Raw genomic sequence first — 18,193 nt, forward strand, 5'->3', positions numbered from 1 at the left:
CAGAGTTATGACACGGCCTTTTTAGGTATTTTTTTTTTAAAGTTCATGGGGAGAAAGGATCAGGAAAACAATTAATTGGGCAGTCTGTTAATTGGGAATGCAGACACTGGTTTTTTTCTGTCTCTGCTGGTGAGCCATATTTAGGGGCCTTAGTTTCCACATCAGTTAAATAGAGACTGGTCCCTGAAAGGGCAAGTTAGGTCATGGGTGAGAAGTCAGTTCTTGGTAAAGAAGGCTCAGCTGAGAGCATTCACCTGGTTCCCAAGGACTTGTCTGTCCATCTTGTCAATTCCTCACCCTCCCGGTAGTATTTTAAAATGTAAAGAAATGGAAGGAACTTTAAAGGTCTAATTCCTCCTCAGCTTTACAGATTAGGAAACAGGGCCAAAGTGGAAACAAGACTTTTCTCAAGGAAATGGGCAGTCTGAATTCAAACCCTAGTCTCTGGATTCCTAGGCCAGGAAAATTTGCCTTTAGCAAAGGGCCTCACCAAAGCCTTCCTGGTTCCTGAAGATGAGAATTGACCAATTGGAAACAAGCAAGTATGCAAATCTTGAAGGAAAGGAAGGGGTGTGGAGTGGGAAGGGAGGGAAGAGGACAGCTGCTCGACTCTCCAGGTTGGAAATGATCCCGGGAGGCCCCAGTGGCCGCCTTGGCCTGGGGCCTCCTCAGGGCGCTGCTTCCTGGAGTCTTCGGCTGTGGCTGCAGGCCTAGGCTAGCCCTCTCATTGATCTTCCCTTGTTGGGCGGCTGGTCCTTGGGAAATCCATGGCTTGCAGCATGGGGAGGCCATTCCAAGAGAACTGGGCATTTTATCTCCCCCTACCACCGCCACAGGCAGGTAGGTGGAGCAGTGGATAGGGTGCTGGGCCTGGAGTCAAAAAGACTCGTCTTCCTGAGTTCAGATCCAGCCTCAGACACTGTGAGACCCTGGGCAAGTCACTTAATTCTGCCTCAGTTTCCTTATCTATAAAATGAGCTGGAGAAGGAAATGGAAAACCACTCCAGTATCTTTGCCAAGAAAACCCCAAATGAAGAGTTGGACACCACTGAACAACAAACCACCACCATTAAACCCCCTTCCTCTAGGCCCTGCCCCCATCCATTGGTACTCTCTCTTCCACTCTTCTCAAGCTGGAGGAGGAGTGTTGGGAGGGAAGGCAGGGGCCACCCTTGCAGCTCTTCTAGGCTTCAACCAAGCATCCTGGAGTGTGGCCAATTTGGAGACCTTGAAACTATCATATGAGGATGGGTTGAAAGAACTGGGGATGTTTTGCCTGGAGAAGTGAAAATTTAAGGTGGGGGTGGAGCAGGACCACAGTCTTTTAAGTATTTGGAGTGCTGTTATAGGGAAGAGGGATTGGATTTGTCTGCTTGACTCTCAAAGAGAATAACAAAGAGCAATTGGTGCATAGAAAGAAGATGGATTTCAACTCAATATACTGAAAAACTTAAATGAGTGTTATTCCGTCATAGCCAGTGAGTTCACCATCACTGGTCTAGTTGTCTAAATAGTGGCTGTGTTGCAGTCTGAGAGGCTGAGATCCCTCAAAGACCTGGGTACAGGATGGGGTCATCTGGAATGACTTCACAGACAAGCATTCTTTAAGTCAAGGTGACAAAGATTTGTTACGCTGAAAGGGCAAGGATTCTTAAGGAACCTGCAAGAGACTGAGGATGGAGCTAGGGTTTATATGGAAAAGGGCATGGGAAATGAATGCCAGGGATACCGATTAGGTAATCTAAAGGTCCAGGTGTCTTTGGGAGCTATAGATGGGAAAGTATAGGGAGTATACCAGACAGGGAGGGAGATGACAGAGGCATGGATCTTGGGAGTCTAGCAGGAAGAAGAGTCCTTGGGCCAGCCAAGCAAAACTCCTTGGGTTGGGCAAGGCACCCCTTTCTATCTTGATGACAGAATGCTCTGCAACAAGAGAAAAGCTTTGGAATTGGGAGGCTTCCAGAGATCTGATCTGAGGGCTGGGGCCTGAGCAGACCAGCACTCTCTCCCAGGAAGCTTTGTGTAGCTGCACCAGGAAGGGAGATAAGGGTCTTGCTGGGGCCCATTCATGAGCCACAGTGTCCTTGGGCTGGGGAGTGATTGTCAGAGACAGTGTCTCTGAGACTAGGGAGAAAGTGGGGTCCAAGTACAAGCACCCAAGCACGCCATCAGCTGGATGACTAGATGTCATAATATCAATGAGCTGGGTCCATTGCTAATTCCACATGGTGTCCTGGAAAGAGATCTGGACTACTGGGAGAACATGTATGACCTGATGCAGAAGTTAAGTGAGCAGAACCAGGAGAATTTATGCAATAAAAAATGCATCGTAAAAGCAAGCAACTTTGAAAGTCTTAAGAACTCTACTCAATGCAGTGACCAACCATGGATTTCAGATGACCAATGAGGAAGCATGCCATCTACCTCCTAACCAAGAAGGAATGGACTCAGGGTGCAGATGGCCAATATAGTGCATATTTTTAACAGTTTTGTTTACCTTTTTTTTCCCCAGTAAGGGAACAGGAGATAAAATAGATTTAAAAAATTTAAATAGTTTTTGTTAAATTAAACTTTAAAAAATTAAATATAGACAATAGAGGGAAGCTCTGGACTTAAGATCAAAGACCTAGAAGGGCCTTCAGAGGCCATCTAATCTATCCCCTTCTCTTGAAAAGATGAAGAAACCAAGAGGCCCAGGGGAAGTTAAATGACTTGCCCGAAGTCACACAAATAGTAGCAGATTTGGGATTTGAATACAGACCTCCTGACTCCAGAACCCTCAGACTCTTTCCACGGAGTCATGAGATCTGGGATCAGGTCCCAGCCTCAGCCCTAGTTGTTCAAGCATGGGCAAATCCCTTTTTCCACTCTGAATTTGCTTCCCCAATTTTAAAATGGGCCTAAGATTTACTTGCCCTATTTCACAGATCTGTGAAGAAAGCACTTTGTAAACCATAATAAAGCATTCTAGGCATATGATTTTATCAATTATTGTGTTTATGATCCCTAGTCTGGAAAAGGGCCAATTGCTTCAAAGACTTGTTCTTCTAGAGGCCCATGATATTCCTGTTCCCTTTTCCAGGTGCCTTCCTGAAGAATGGGGGCAGAACCATTCATTTATGGGAGCACGGCCTGCCATCTACTGGTACCTACTGGTAATAGTAAGACCTCTGCTTTCCTGTACCACACAAACCCCAGTGGACAGGTAAATCTCTGCAAAGAGGAAAGGATGATGAAGTGATCGTTCTTGTTGTACAGGGGCTTTCCGTGTCTTTCAAGAGATTGTCTCCTATGACTATTGATAATAAAGCAGTGTAATTCTTGCTTATATTTTCACAAATGTGCTTATGATAACCACTACTATTCTTGTTCTGGGGAATTTGTTGGCTTTCCTGCACTGGCAATAGGAAACTGGCAGTCTTTGACCCACAGCGTAACAGAAAGAACGCTGGAGTCAAGAAATTCAAGAAATAGGGGTTTGAGTTCCATCTCTGCCTTTGACCTCCTGTGTGATCTTGTCTTCTTACCCTCTTTGACACTCGGGATGGGGTGGGATTTTGTACTATAAGAACTCCAAAACCTCTTCCAGCTCCCATCTTCTAGGAGCCTGATTTTAGTTACACTCTCTGAGCTTCAAACTCCTCCAACTATTAAACAGGATAACTTTGGCTCTACCTACTGCAAGGGGTCCAACAGAGAATTTGGGAGACTTCCTCATGCCATGGAGAGACCCTGAGCTCTGTGATAGCCAAACATAAACTCTGACAGGTCCTAGCAAGATGAAAACTTGGAGTACAACCTGGTGAAAGATTGTTGTCCCAAAACCAGGCAAGCTACATTCCAAAAGGCCCATCACCAGGGCATGGATTTTTCAGTCTACTCAGGAAGATCTACTAAGGCAAGGAAAGGTTTAGGATCTGAGAAGATGGAAGGAGCACCTTCACCTACAAGGATTTTTGAAATGATAATCTTTGTCAAATGGTTTTGAGAACTCTTACACAAATTCAAATTCAAGGATTATCTATTCTCTCAGCAGCTCCACATGATTTGCGAAATTCAAGTAATTTATCTTCTTCAAAGCAACTGAAAAATAAAAAACTCTGGATAACGAAGTCCTAACTTCACAAGCAGCATCTGAAATGCAGCAACAGGAAGGGCAAGGAACAACTAAGGCAGAAAGAAGGTCCACTCTTATTTGACATTCTCTCTGAAAGGTGATGGAATTGAATGTGGAATGATACCTCATTGGCCTGGGTAATCCAGAGCCACAGAACTGAGAAATAGAAGTGTGTGATGTGGGGGGAACAGAGGAAATAAGACAGCAAATTGGTTCAGCTTTGGATAATCGAAAGCCACCATCAATTTCACCAAAACAAATTTCAGAGAGTGAAAGAGAACCTTTATTCTAGAGGAGCAGGATTATCAAAGTTAAAACACACACCACTTTGTTCCAAATGATGAAGAACATCACCTATGAAACCAAAAGACTTCAATACAACTTGTTCTGATTGCAAATGGAAGGAATGGCTGTTCCAATCCTTTCCTCTTATTTCCAGAGGCATTTGCCACATACACACACATACACACACTCACACATACCCCATTTCTAGGCACTGTAAATAGGATGACACCTCTTGGGGAAAAACAAGTGTTTACAAAAAAAAACCTGACCTTCCTCCCCTTCCCACCCAAAGTAGGGAACCCCCTAACCTAAGGCATCACCAGAACAAAAGCCACACGTAAGCAAGCTTCCTGAATGAAAATGGAATAAACTGGTTGGGGGAGGGGGGGAGGGAGGGATGGGAGAATATCCGTAAATTGATGTAAAATCCAAATACAGAACCTTCTAAAAGAGTTGGTATTACTTTTGAATCTAATATTAAACTATTAACTACTTTCCTTAATGAGCTTAAAATATGCTAATTGTTTGCTTTAATCCACAAACTAAACCTTCCCCCTGCCCTCTCACTGATTTCACTTGCTTAGCATACCCTTTCTTGTCAAAGATGTAACAAAAGCCAGCTTCAGGCAAGCATCTGATGACAATAAAACTTCATGGGAAGAGCACTGGACAGGGGGACCAAGGACCTGGGTTCTAGTCCAGCTCTGCTGCTCATTCCTTCTTTCTAGGGTTCTTTTTTCATCTGGACCACGTGATCGCTAAGGTCTAGGCTGGAAATGGGAATTGGAAATTTATTTCTGTACAATATTGAAGAAAAGGCTTTCTAAGAAAATGGTGCAAAGATAGTAAGAAGGCTGTTTAAATATCTTAAGAAAAACTTTTCAAAACATTCACAGATAAAACTATACATCATTCTTTTTTGCTCATTAAAGTGGGTCCCAGAGGATCTCTACTTACCACACTTTAGTCTTGTGCCAGTTAAATACTTGAAAGTAATGAATCTGCCCAGTTCAGTTTAGCTACACGGAACCCCAACGCCCTTAGCACTAATGAGGTTTATTTTCACCTACTCTTTAAAGCACTCAGAAGATTCCCAAAGACCCACAGACCAGCTACCACCCTGAATATCCCTGTCCAGTTCAGCTCCTGAGAAAAGCCCCTTTGCTCGAGTGAGTTTACACGTGGCTAGACTAACACTTTTGTTGTAGGCTCAACTGATTTCTTTTCCTGGTCACTGCTTGGAATCTTCCATTTGTAAGGATGAAATGAATGCTGTTCAGAGAAGTGCCCAGTTGTAACTAACTATGACATACAAATCTGAATTCCCATCATGTTGGACCTCCCAAGGCCCAAAGACAGAAGGCAAGCCCTATATTACACAAGAATACACCACAAGAAGGCATTCACGGATGAAGACATTTTGATTTTTGACTGCAAAAATGTCACCTCCCCCTATAAATAATGAAACAAAAAGCATACCAACAAACTGCTTGGAAAGCTTTTCTCTGAAATGTCTCAAATGTAAGCCAGTTTACAGAGTGGGAAATGAGGTAAGAAGGAACAAATTCACATTTCCCTAAGGCAAAGGTTGGGATGAGGAAGAAAGGAAAAAACAGGGAAAGTTCCCCACCCTGACTATTTGGCTTCTGGGAAATGGGGAGAAGGGAGCTAAAAGGAAGGGGAGGTAGCAGCTGACTTCTACATAGTACCCTACATATTTCTAAGCACTTCACATAAAGCGACTCACTGCTGTTCATTTAGGACAATTGTCTCAACAAATCCACCAGAGTCCTTAAGTGAAACTCAAATTCCCCCAAGATATCAGTACTATTAAAAAGAGTTTTTCTATAGTTTGTGGTAGTACTTCTGAGTATTTTAACCTCTGCCATTAACAACTGCCAAGAACAGAGGGAACCCTAGGGCATTCAGAAAACCAGAAGGATTAAATTTGAAAAGGTTTTGGGTAACCAATCTCCCCAATCACATTAAACCAACAAATATTTACCTGCAAGGCCCTGCTTGCTATGAGCTCCTGGTGCTCTCTCCATGTGTTCCCGTTCTATTACATTCCCCAAGTTTTTCTTTGGATCGAAGATGACACTGGATAAGCATTTATTCTTTATTAAGCTGGGCAATGGTCCTGCACTTTCTAGTTTAAATCAAAAATGACAAATACTCCAAGTGTATTTGGGGGGCATCTTGCAGTTCTTCCACGTGTCTCAGGGGAAATCCTAGAATTAAAAATCTCTTTTATACTGCTGCATATAACTCCAAGTCAGATCTACCTAAAACCAGAAAGTCTCTATGGGACTGATCCCTTTGATAGAAAAAAACAAATGAAAGCAGTTGGCTTTATAATGATATTGCAATTCCTATGGTGGTGGGTGTGAGGAGAGTGAATACTAAATATACGTATATTTAAAAACCACCTTTTAAGTATGCTGCCACTAAATCACTTAACAAAATCCAAATCATGAGCCGAGGATACAACTGTTTTGCTGTGTGCTAGGTTAAGTGTCACAGAAGCCAATGACTAATACATGAGAAACAGTGCTGGCCTTTCCTCTGGACAAAGGGGCCAGTATGATAGAGGAGGAGGAGACAGCTGCTAGGTTTTTCTTCAAGATGCCTCTTATTCCCACCATCCTTCCTGGTATAAATATCTAACTGTTCTGTTGACAACTCTGATGCAGGCACTCTTGCTAACAAAACCAAGCCTATCTGAGGAGGCACCAAATCCAAAAAGCTGGCCTGAGAGCACAGACACAATGCTGTTTACTGGGGGTGGGGGAAGGGTGTTGATTTAATAAGATACTGCATCCTTTCTTCAGGAACCTCATCCCATTACCAAAAAAAACTTCGGGACTTTGTGGATTTATCAAGAATTTATCAAATCTGGCCTCAGACACTCTCAAATCCAGCCTCAGACACTTGACACTTACTAGCTGTATGACTCTGGGCAAGTCACTTAACTCCAACTGCCTCATTAAAAAAAAAAAGAATTTAGCAAATGAGAAATTTTCCCCAATAAAGACATGGACACTAGTAAGACCCATCAACAAAAGGAATAAAACAAAATACCAACCCCCAAAGTCTTGTTCCTTTGAATAAACCCTAACATTTGCTTTAAGTCAAATTATCAAACTGCCAAGTTCCTATATACAGTTTTCATTAGGTTCTTCAGGTTCATCAACCTGTTAGCCCCCCTCCCCACAACTTAAAATGGAAGGTAAGTCAGTTAACTAGCCTACAATAGCTTTCCAACTTGGGAAATTCCTTGTAAACTCCAAAAGACTCATGACGGAAAATGCTATCCACATCCAGACAAAAAACTTATGAGTCTGAATGCAGATGGAAGCATGTATCTGCTCTCCTTTTCTTTTGTTGTTTTGTTTCTTCTTTCTCGAGGTTCCTCCCATTGGTTCTAATTCTTTACATCATGACTAACATGAAAATATGTTTAATATGAATGTATATGTAGAGCCTATATCAGATTGCATGCCTTCTTGGGGAAGGAGGTGGGGAGGGAAGGGGAGAAAATTAAAACTCAAAAGCTTATGGAAGTGAATGTTGAAAACTAAAAATAAATAAATCATTTAAAAAAATAAAAAGAAACTCCATGTAAGTCATTTATCTATGGAATTCTTTAATTCTTCCTTACATCTTATGGAAGTGCAGAGAGAAACTTAAAAATGGATCTTTGTGGAATTGGGTAAATGCCAACTGAAGGATTACAGACAAGATGAAAAGAGAGATGAGTGTCAAACACCAGATATTTTCTGTATGGTATGAAATGAGGAAAATAAAAATCAATGGGAAAAAAATCTCAAATGCAAAAGTAAAGCATGAGAAGAGAGACTGAAGCCTGTGAAATTTTATTTTTTATACAAAATAATAAAAACTTGGGTTTTTAAAAGGATTCAAACTTATGTTTTTTAGCTATTACCATTTTCCTGTACATGAAATTGCTTCCAACTCAGAAGATGGGAAAAAAATTAAATAACCCTCTACCTTCCCCCTGCAAAAAGACAAATAGGACAAGTCATCCACTTTATTTATGCTACTAGGGATTATTTGTGTTAGGATATCAGCCTCTAAGCCAAGTAAAGATAATCAGATTCCAAAGAAAACAGCAGGAAGCCATAAGCTGTACAAGCATATTACAACAAACCCCTCAAAGAAAACAAGACAGTAACAACAAACAACACATAAGGCAGAATAAGGAAATGCCTGATATTTACAGCCTCCATATGACAAAACACAACTGGGCGCTGGTTTCAGCATCAAAAAAACAAAAAACAAACCCCAAGACATCTCTTGATGGGTATCACAGAAGAATCTGATGCAGCCAGAGCAGCCAGTGCTGGGAAGTACTCAATCCCAAGAATGGAGAAATGCAGAAAGTAGGCAACCTAGGACTGCACCATGCCTTGGTCTTCCTGCAGTTCAGTTACTAAAAATGACACGAGGTAAATGGTCTGATGTGGTTTTACAGAAAGGATTTTCTTTCACCCCTTTTTAGAACAAACTACTCCTCAATGCAGGCACTGGGTCTGGGAGCGCAGACATTAATGGCCACTCAGTGGAGGTGTATTTATCTTGGTGAAGTTGTATGAGGGCAGGGCTCTACTGCCTGTAAGCTTCTGTACTAATGGGTCTTCTAATAATCCTGTGGGGGAGAAAAGCAAAATTCCAAATTATTACACTAAATGAACTCAGAAGAACACGAGGATTTATTATTTTAGGTTTGTAAAACAATTTTTTGTTAGAGTACTCAAGTACAGAAAGCTGCAGAGCTTAAGAGCTTATTTCAAAGCAATGTCCTGTCCTTCGCAACTCTTTTGACAAACACACTTTTGAGTCTATTTTTTCCCTCAGCAAAGGGCAGAGAAAAATACTAATGCATCCATCCACACATCTCACAGCATCTACCTTGAGACCAACCAACCACAGGGATTGGGAAGCAACACCTGGTCAAAGGTAAGGGTGTCTAGAATGAACCAAAGCAAAGAGAAGAAGCCCCAAATACACAGAAAGGGCAAGCTTGTCTTCAGTAGCACCACACATTCCAGCTGAGCTCCCCTGCCTTGGAAAGCCCAAGTACTGACTACTTAATTGTTGAATCAAAAGGAAATGATTTAAAGTAAAACTATTAGAGAATTTATTTTCTTTTAAGATATAAAGCAAGAACAGGATACTCTTAACATCTAAAAATATGTTTGAGAAAACTATTCTAGGCTCCAAAAGTAAACACAGACCAAGCAATCAGAACTTTCTTGCTTTTTCATTTTTTGCTCTAGGCCATAGCTTTGAGTCAGCCAGCAAAGCCTGATCAGTTCTCTCTAGTGACCTCAGAATACTGATACTTACGGCTCTTGGCTTTTTGTTTAGCTTCAGATCAATCCTGTGGTGAAAAAGACAAAAGATATTTGTATTTTAACAGCAAAAAGAGGCTCCAAGAATCAGAGACTGCATATGGTATAAGCTATAACAAAGACTATTCGGTTAAGAAAAATCCACATTTTTCATTAGACTACGTGTCAAATTTAGTTGTTTACCCACTTATTATTGAGCAAGGATCAGTTAAAAATTGTAAGAGCAGATTCTCTAGACCTTGCCAAAATGCAAACTTGGATAACAACCCAGTAAGAAATATGGTGGTTGTAAAAGCCATTATAATTTTTAAAAATTACTATGAAATTATGTGTTAGAGAGATTGGATTAAAAGGGCATGCTCTACATTAATTTGTTAGCTGTGTAACTATATCACTGATAATTACTCAGACACATTGGCAAGTAAGTTCAGGAAAGAAAGACTAGAAGTTTGTATTTCAGCATGTGAGATATAACAGGAATTAAGTGAATTTCATTTATTAAACTTCTCCAGAGCAAAATATCCAAATCTGATACTATTAATCTCTTTATGAAGCAAAGCCAGGAAATCAGTTTAAATATGAAATAAGGTAAAGTTGGTCTATTTAAAATAAAATAAAAATGAATAGAAGTGAAGATTACTTAATTTTGCTTAAGTTATTAAATGAAATGTTACCTCCATCACGTTTTTCTGTTTTTTAAAAAAACTTCCCAGCCTAACCTAATATACATACCTACAATTAAACAGATAAACTATGAGTTAGAAAGGTCTCAAAAAGGCATACTGGTGTCTACACACTAAACAACACAGCACAAGAACTAATTCAAATCAAACTTACTCAAAGTCATAATCAAACATGCCAGACGGGCTGAGGGGCAGCATTTGAAAGGAAGAAAGCAATAGAAATTAATATACTAATTAAATAAATTAGTTGATTAGCCACCCTAGCAAGATTACTAAAAACAAAATCAGCTTTAAGAATCTTACGCCATAAAACCTCAAACATCAAAGCACCCAGGTTTCTATAGTAAAAAGGTTCCCTCCACAGATTTTTACATCAGAAGTATAGTATTGTTATAAAAGGGATGGTTATTTCATTAGAACTCTACCAGATATGTAGACCACTTCATTAGCTGCCAGATGCAGAGTTAGATTTTTTTAAAACATACATGAATGGACTGAAAATGTAGAAGAATTAGGGCATTAGACGAAATGGGGAGAAAAGAGTTTAGGCATATAATAAAAATGCTTTAAAAACAGTAACTTATAACCCAGTAATAACAGCATGAACTTTTCTTTTTTAAAGGAGAAAAAGAGAAAATGTTCTGCAACACTATACTCAAGTAATATGTTCTCAACCAGGTGTCTAGGCCGGGGACCTGATGCTCTCATTCTTCCTGGAAGTCAAGGGCTGAATGAATACCCTTCAATGGCAAGGTGTTCACTCAGGAGATGGGCTGGTCAAACTGCTCAATCACTGAATGCAATACAGCTGACGGGAGTTACCTATTAAACATCAGGGCTTTAATTTAGGCATTCCAAAGTTTTCCAAGCATTTGGAAGAAACTTTGAGCATCCACAAGTATCCCAAACTTTCCTCTATGCTCTTAGAAATTGAGGTAGAAGTAGTACTGAGTCCCAGGCTCATAGATTTTGAGCTGCAAGGAACCCTGGAGGTCATCCCCTGAAACCACCCCACTTCCACCCCCATTTTACAGCCAAGGAAACCGAAGCCCAGAGCCATCGTCATTTGTCCCTACTTAATAAGTCAAAGCAATAGGACTTGAACCCAGGTCCTCTTATTCAAAATCCAACATTCTTTCCACTGTAAACCACTAGTGTGTTACAGTTTCTGGTAGAGCAAATGGCAAGTACAAGAACAGTTATAAAATATCTTTTTGCTGCTAGCCACACAAACAGTAGACATATGGAGTGAGTTCCTTGCTGGCTCCCATGCCTTCCAGGGAATATTGGTGACTCCCAGCCACAAGCTGTAGGATACCTCATCTTATTAATTATATATGTTGTTCTTTATTTCTTTAATTTTTTTAAACACTGTTTATTTCCATTGTTTTGCCAAAATATAAAACTAGAAAAAGAAAACTGTCACATCTAAATTAGACCAAATAAGACCAGTTAAACCCACTGAACAGACTTCTAGTACTTGGTAGTCATTCCTATTCTCTCTTCTCATCATCACTGTTCTTGATTTTTCGTATGAATGTTCTGTGATTCTATTTATACAAGCCTTGAGTGTGCTTTGGTAGAATGACTCCCAGACAATCTATGAATTTTGTAATAACTGTGAATGGGACTTCCCTTTCTATTATTTCCTCCTGAATTTTGTTACTGCTAGTTAGAAATGCCATTGATTTTCTGGGTGTGTTTTTGTATCTACTACTTTACTGAAGCCATAATTATCTCTGTTTCTCTGCTGATTCTCTGGGGTTTTTAAAATAAGTTGTCCTATTCTGTCAAATAGGAATAGTTTTGTCTCTTCTTTATATCCGCTCTCTTTGAATGTCAGAATTATCAAAATCATGCTTTGTCCCTATTTTAATTTCTCTTGTCATTGATACTACTAGCAATTCTAAAACTATATCAAATAATAAGACATACTTGTTCTACTCTTATATTTACTGAAAAATCTAGTATTTCTCCAGTGCAAATAATGCTACCTTTTAGTTTCGGATTTATACTTTTTATCATATTAAAAAATGGCTCTTCTATACCTAGGCTTTGTAGGGTTTTTACCATAAACCAGCATGGTATTTTGTCAAATGCTTTTGCCATTAGCATTTAGTTCTGGGTTACCATGCAATGCATTTTCCTATCTGAGGTGGTAGGATTTTAGTCAGTCTATACCTGAGTAAATCTGGGATGAAGCATTATTTCAATATTCCTGAACAACAGAAGACAGGAATCCATTCTCCATACCTGCTGCAAAATTAGCCTTCCTATAACACAGACCTCGCCACTCCCTCTACTCAAAGATCTTGAAAGGCTCCCTATTGCCTCTAGGTCAAATCCAGTGTTCAGCCTGGCACTTCAAGCCTATCACAAACCGGTACTCATATCCCTTTCTAGTCTGAGTTCCTTACCTTCATTCTTCCCTGCACTTTCCTGTTCCAGCTCACCTGGCCTGCCAGCTGTTGTTTCCCATATACAGTATTCCATCTCATGTTCATTCCCTTATGTCTGGAATGTCTCATCTCCTCACCTCTACCTTGCAGAGTCCCTGCATGCCTTCAAAGCACACTGAGCTGCCACCTCCTCAAGGAGGCTTTTCTTGATGTCCTCAGTCACCAACACTCCCTCCCTCTGGAAATTACTTCGGATGACTTTTGTATAAACTTTGCATTTACTTATGTACATAGGGTTTCCCTCAGTAGAACATGGCCTCTTGAGGGCAAAAGCTACTTAATTTTCATCTTTTTATCCTCAATGTCTAGCATATTATCTTACACTCAATAGGCACTCAACAATCACTAAAATAAACTGAATAAACATGTATAATATAACCATGCTGTTCAACTCAATTTTTTTCTTTCAGTAAAAGTAACTTATACCTGTCTGTTAAAACAAAGTGCTTACACATGAAAGAAGTGCAGCTATGGATTAATACTTCAAATACTTTTCTTTAAAGGCAGCTGGGATTTAATCATTCTTAATAGTATAAAATATAGGATCAAAGAACAGTATTTTCATTATTAATGATCTACTCAAGACTGTGGACCTAAAGAGTATTCCTTTTTTGGAAGGAATACTGTATCACAAAGACTGTGTTCTTAATGTAGATGGGTGGGTGGGGGTAGGGGTGGGAAGAGAAAGGAGGAGTAGAGGAAGGGTCTGATCCTATGAATTAATTGGTATAGAGAACTCTCAGTATGGAAAAATCCCTTCACTAATGCAGACCAGAAGCTCTTCTAAAATAGTCTTAGAGTAGTCTGGGGCACTGAAATGCCCAGGGTCACCCAGCTAGTCTGTGTCAGAGTTTAAGATTCAAATCCAGGTCTTCTTGACTCTAAGCTTGGCCCTCTATTTAGTATACCCCACTGCCTCTCAATGACACTTTGCTCTTGTCCCCAAAAGCACAGATCGTCCAAACCGGTCCTGCTGAGAATCAGGCTAAGTGAAATTGTCACAGGTCAGAGAAGGCAAAGACCCAGCAATTCTGAGCTCTGTTTGGAGGTAGCTGCTCCTGAAAAGAGGATAGTTCAACTCTCCTCCCAGGAGAGATACCTACAATGAAGGGGGGGGGGAGCAGAAGGGGGGGAAGAGCTAGAGGATGTTCAGAAGGAACAAATAAAAGGTTTACACCCCCCTACCAACCAGTCACAGAAAACTAAACATCAGGATCTGACATCCTATAGTGCTGATTAAGTTTCATTTTAATTTATAAAGTCAATAACTAGTGTCATGAGAGACAGTGGGGTGTAATGGACAGAGTTGGCCTTGGAGTCACAAAGACCTGTATTCAAGTCCTGCCTCTGACACATCCTGACCAACTGAACCTGGCAAATTACGTAAGTTCTCTCCCCACTCCAGGCCATCCTCAACTCAGCTGCCAAAGGAAATTTATCCAAAAAAGAGCTGACTCCTGTTCAGTGAGCTCCCTGCTGGCAACTGAAACTCTTCTTACCCGGCCCCTTCCTCCCTTGCCAGGCTTCTCATACTTGATTCCCCTCCACACTCTGCAACCCAGTCCCACTGGCCTGCCTGCACTGCCCTGAACATGACACTTCCATGACCCATCTCCCACCTCCCATCTCTAGGCTTTTACTGGCTTATCTGGGTTTCTTCATGTCAGCTAAAATCCCACCTTCAACATGAAGCTTTTCCCAATCCTCATTAATGCTAGTGCCTTCACCAAGATCATGTCCAGTTTATCCTGTATGTACATCTACCTCTTAGTGTCTGTAGTTCTGCTCACCTGCTGCAGGAAGCCTCTCCTGGTACCCCTCCTTCGAATGCTACCCCTTTCAGATGACACTCCATTTATTCCACACGACTAGTTAGTTATTGACATGTTTTCACTCCCATTTGAAGCACGCTTCTTGAGGGCAGAACCTTTTTGTCCTTTTTTTTTTTTTTGGTCCCCAGTGCTAAGCACAATGCTTCATGTACAATGATTAGCAAATGCTTGTTGAGAAGTTTTTAAAAGGGCAAAATTTAGCTAGTTCTTCACATCTTGAGTATTTAAAAATATGCGCAAATAACTTGTATTGCTCAAACACTCAGCTGCAAGTCAGGGGAGAGAAGAACAGAGGGCAGCAATGCAGCTGCCAGGAGAAGAAAGTTATGTGCCTATTTACTGTAACATGGAGAGAAAGGCCTCTGGATATATGGAGTGTAAAATGGACAACAAACAGTGACTCCACTGCATCAATTTTCCTCTTATCCATCTCAAATTCCTACATTCCTTCTTTTGTTATTTTCCCCTCAACTTTACACCCCCTTCTGAGTTCAGTGACTACTGATAATATTCAATTAAAATAAGGTGTCACTTGAAACAAACATAAGCAATTTTAGGAATCCCCATCACCACAAACTAAATAAGGCCCTTTAGAAATGATTGAGCTTTTCTCTCATTCAATATAAAGACAGAACCATTATTTGAGGATTCACATAACACTTAGTAGCTATCTAAGAAAGTCCCAAAGCAAGCCTCACCATAACCTTTGTATCTGACTTCCTGGACAAGAGAAAGAAATCTGAGAATGGTAAGCTCCTAGCAGAAATTAAATCTGAGAGAGATGCAAAATGCATCTGTTGGTACTATTGGTGATAAACCAGGACAGTGATGACATAACTGGTGGCCCCAGAAAGCAGAGGTAATTTTTGCTACTTCCTACCACTGTTAAGAGGTTAATGTGTTGACTTCTTATTAGAGTTGCATGGAGGGATTTTTTCCCCTTTTTGCAATCTTAAAATTAAAAGAATTATGAAAAAATCTGCTGCTTTCCAAGGTTTCCAAAAAACCACTTTCACTTACAGAATTTCAATCTCCAAAGACAACAATCGGAAGTATGAGGTAGTAGAAGGAAGGCTAGACGACAAATCAGAAGGTGGGGCTTCCAGTCCTGGCTCTGCCATTTCACTAGCCACTTGACCTCAGGTGAATCCCTTATCCTATTTTCAGCTATAAAAGGAGGAGGATGGATTCAATGATCTCAAAAGGCTCTCTCCCCATTCAAACCTTCTACATTCTATAACCTACCAAGCCATCAAGAGTGAGGGGTATTCCTGATCTCACTGACTAAGTACATTCACCCAGAGGCTGCCTGCTGCCTTCAGAGCAAAGAGGCTGCAAGGAATTTCACTGGAACGATGCTTGAGGAGCCTTAAGGTAATGCTATTGACATTTTTTCTTTAGGTCTGGATTCTTTGACTCACAAAAGGTTTCGAACTACAACTTCACTTCTCTCTCCCATGGCAACTTTCTCTTCTACAAGAAGGCAACACTTTTGAATGGACTGTCCATTATTTTCAGTTATGAGTTATAATGGTTTACAACATTATCATTTGTAATCAAAAGCTGACAGCAATCTTAAATCCTCCTTTCTTAATATCTGCCTTCTACAGACTGCTGATGTTATCTTTCATTTCACACCTCAGAAAGTAATGTTGACAAATGTTATCTGGGAAGGCACACTCTTATTTAATAGGGCTTTGGACTCCAATACTTCAATATGTTTCAGTATATTGCAGAGAAATGAGTGGGAGTGGGACAAGGAAGGAGGGAGCACAAGCAATCACTCAAATGCCATTTTAAAAATAATGTGTTTGGCTAGTTCTCAGAGCCTTCGTCTATCCTACTCCCTTTTCCCTCAATTGAAAAATAACCCCAATACAGCATTTCACATAGGATTTTCATTTAATACAGGTTCTTCTACACAAATTACACCTGCTATTCTCTACCCAAAATCCAAAAAACTGGGTTCCTTCTGCATTGCTGGCCTTGTTATCCATCAATTTAGAAAAAAAAAATGAGGCCATATTACTTGTAGCAGAGGCCCTTCCTTCTGATTGCAAAAATGCAAATCCCCAACAACAGCACCCAAGAATCTGTATTCCAAAAATATCCCTTTGAAATAATCATCCCCTCAGCCCTGGAGAATGGCCCCAACACCACTAACCTGTGTCGGTTTTTGTTCTTCCTCTTTTTATGGCTGCTGTGATGACTCCCTGAAGAGGTGGAGGAAGCAGCCTTCTGGGGTTTCACCCCCTGCACAGATCCATCCAGATCCTCTGTGTCCTCCTGGCTGGGTTCATTCTCCTGATTGTGAAAGTCTGGAGATGTGTCACTCTCTGTACCACTGCCTGGCTCCCCTGTAGGAGTGACAGACAAATTCAGAAGAACCTCTTCAGGATCCCTCAGCCAACAGAGTTCACAAAGGCCTGTTACCAGGCAGGCACTACTTTCACCCCAAAGAATTTACACTCTGCCTGAGGATAAAACATGAGCTCCTTGAAAGTACAGACTGTTTCATTCACTGCATCAGTATCCCCAGCACCCACCACCACAGTGCTTAATAAATGCCTGTTGACTGGCTGATTGGAGAAAGAAGATTAGAAGTTGAAGCTCAAGTTACTTAGCTTCCTAAAAAATACCAAGTAATTGGAAACATTAAAGCTGAAGACACTGGAGGACAGAGACCTACAACCAAGATATGTCAACCTTGCTATATTGTCTAGATCTTTACTGATATCTTTTTACATCATCTACATTTTTCCAAGCATCAAATAATTTTCTTAAAAGAGGAAAGGAAAAAAATTAGCAAAATCAACACATGGGAAAATAATGCTATATGCAATGTTCCACACTGGTAGACCCCTCCAAGGAGTGGGAGCGAGTATCTTCTCATATCTCTTCTTTGGAGCCAATCTTGGCCTTTAATATCATGCAACATTTCATTTCAATTGCTTTGTGATAGTTGTTCTTTCCACTGATTTATATTGTGTTAGTTACATGGTATATTATTTTACTTTGCATCAGCTCACCTACATTTTCCCATGCTTCTCTGTATTTACCATGTTTGCCTTATCTTACAGCATAGTAATATCCTATTATATTCATCCACCAGACTTTGTTTAGACACTCTCCAGTGGATTGAGCATCTACTTTATTTCTAATTCTTGCTACCGTAAGAAGTGCTGCTATCAATATTTTGATGTATACAGAGTATTTTCTGTCTTTTGATCTTCTTGTGGTTTATGCCTAGAAGTGAGATCTTTGCATCAAAGAGTAGGGACAGACCAGTCAATATTTAGCCTAATTCCAAACTGCTGTCCATACTGGTTAACTAATTCCCAATTCCACCAACAATGTATTGATTATCTTTCTGCAGCCCCTACAAAGCTTTTTCACACCTTTTGTCATCTTTACTAACTTCCTGGGTTTGAGGTGAAATCTC

General features: G+C 40.4%; 1 protein-coding gene across 9 annotated transcripts in view; it reads right to left on the bottom strand.

The window, feature by feature from the left end:
• Positions 1 to 8,261: 8,261 nt before the first annotated feature.
• The window catches only part of MEAF6 (MYST/Esa1 associated factor 6), a 31,009-nt gene continuing 21,077 nt past the window's right edge, over positions 8,262 to 18,193 (bottom strand). For 2 of the 9 annotated variants that reach the window (XM_020983634.2, XM_020983635.2), the window contains exons 5-8: positions 16,916 to 17,108; positions 10,615 to 10,644; positions 9,773 to 9,806; positions 8,262 to 9,071 (exon numbers count right to left, since the gene is read on the bottom strand). In XM_020983634.2, the coding sequence (XP_020839293.1) occupies positions 9,063 to 9,071; positions 9,773 to 9,806; positions 10,615 to 10,644; positions 16,916 to 17,108 (266 nt within the window). In that variant the 3' untranslated portion in view covers positions 8,262 to 9,062. The other 7 variants (XM_020983636.2, XM_020983637.2, XR_002323886.2 and 4 more) reach the window with 6 other exon arrangements.

This window comes from Phascolarctos cinereus, unplaced genomic scaffold, assembly GCF_003287225.1.
Source record: "Phascolarctos cinereus isolate Bilbo 61053 unplaced genomic scaffold, phaCin_HiC Scaffold_726;HRSCAF=1367, whole genome shotgun sequence".
NCBI lineage: Eukaryota > Metazoa > Chordata > Mammalia > Diprotodontia > Phascolarctidae > Phascolarctos > Phascolarctos cinereus.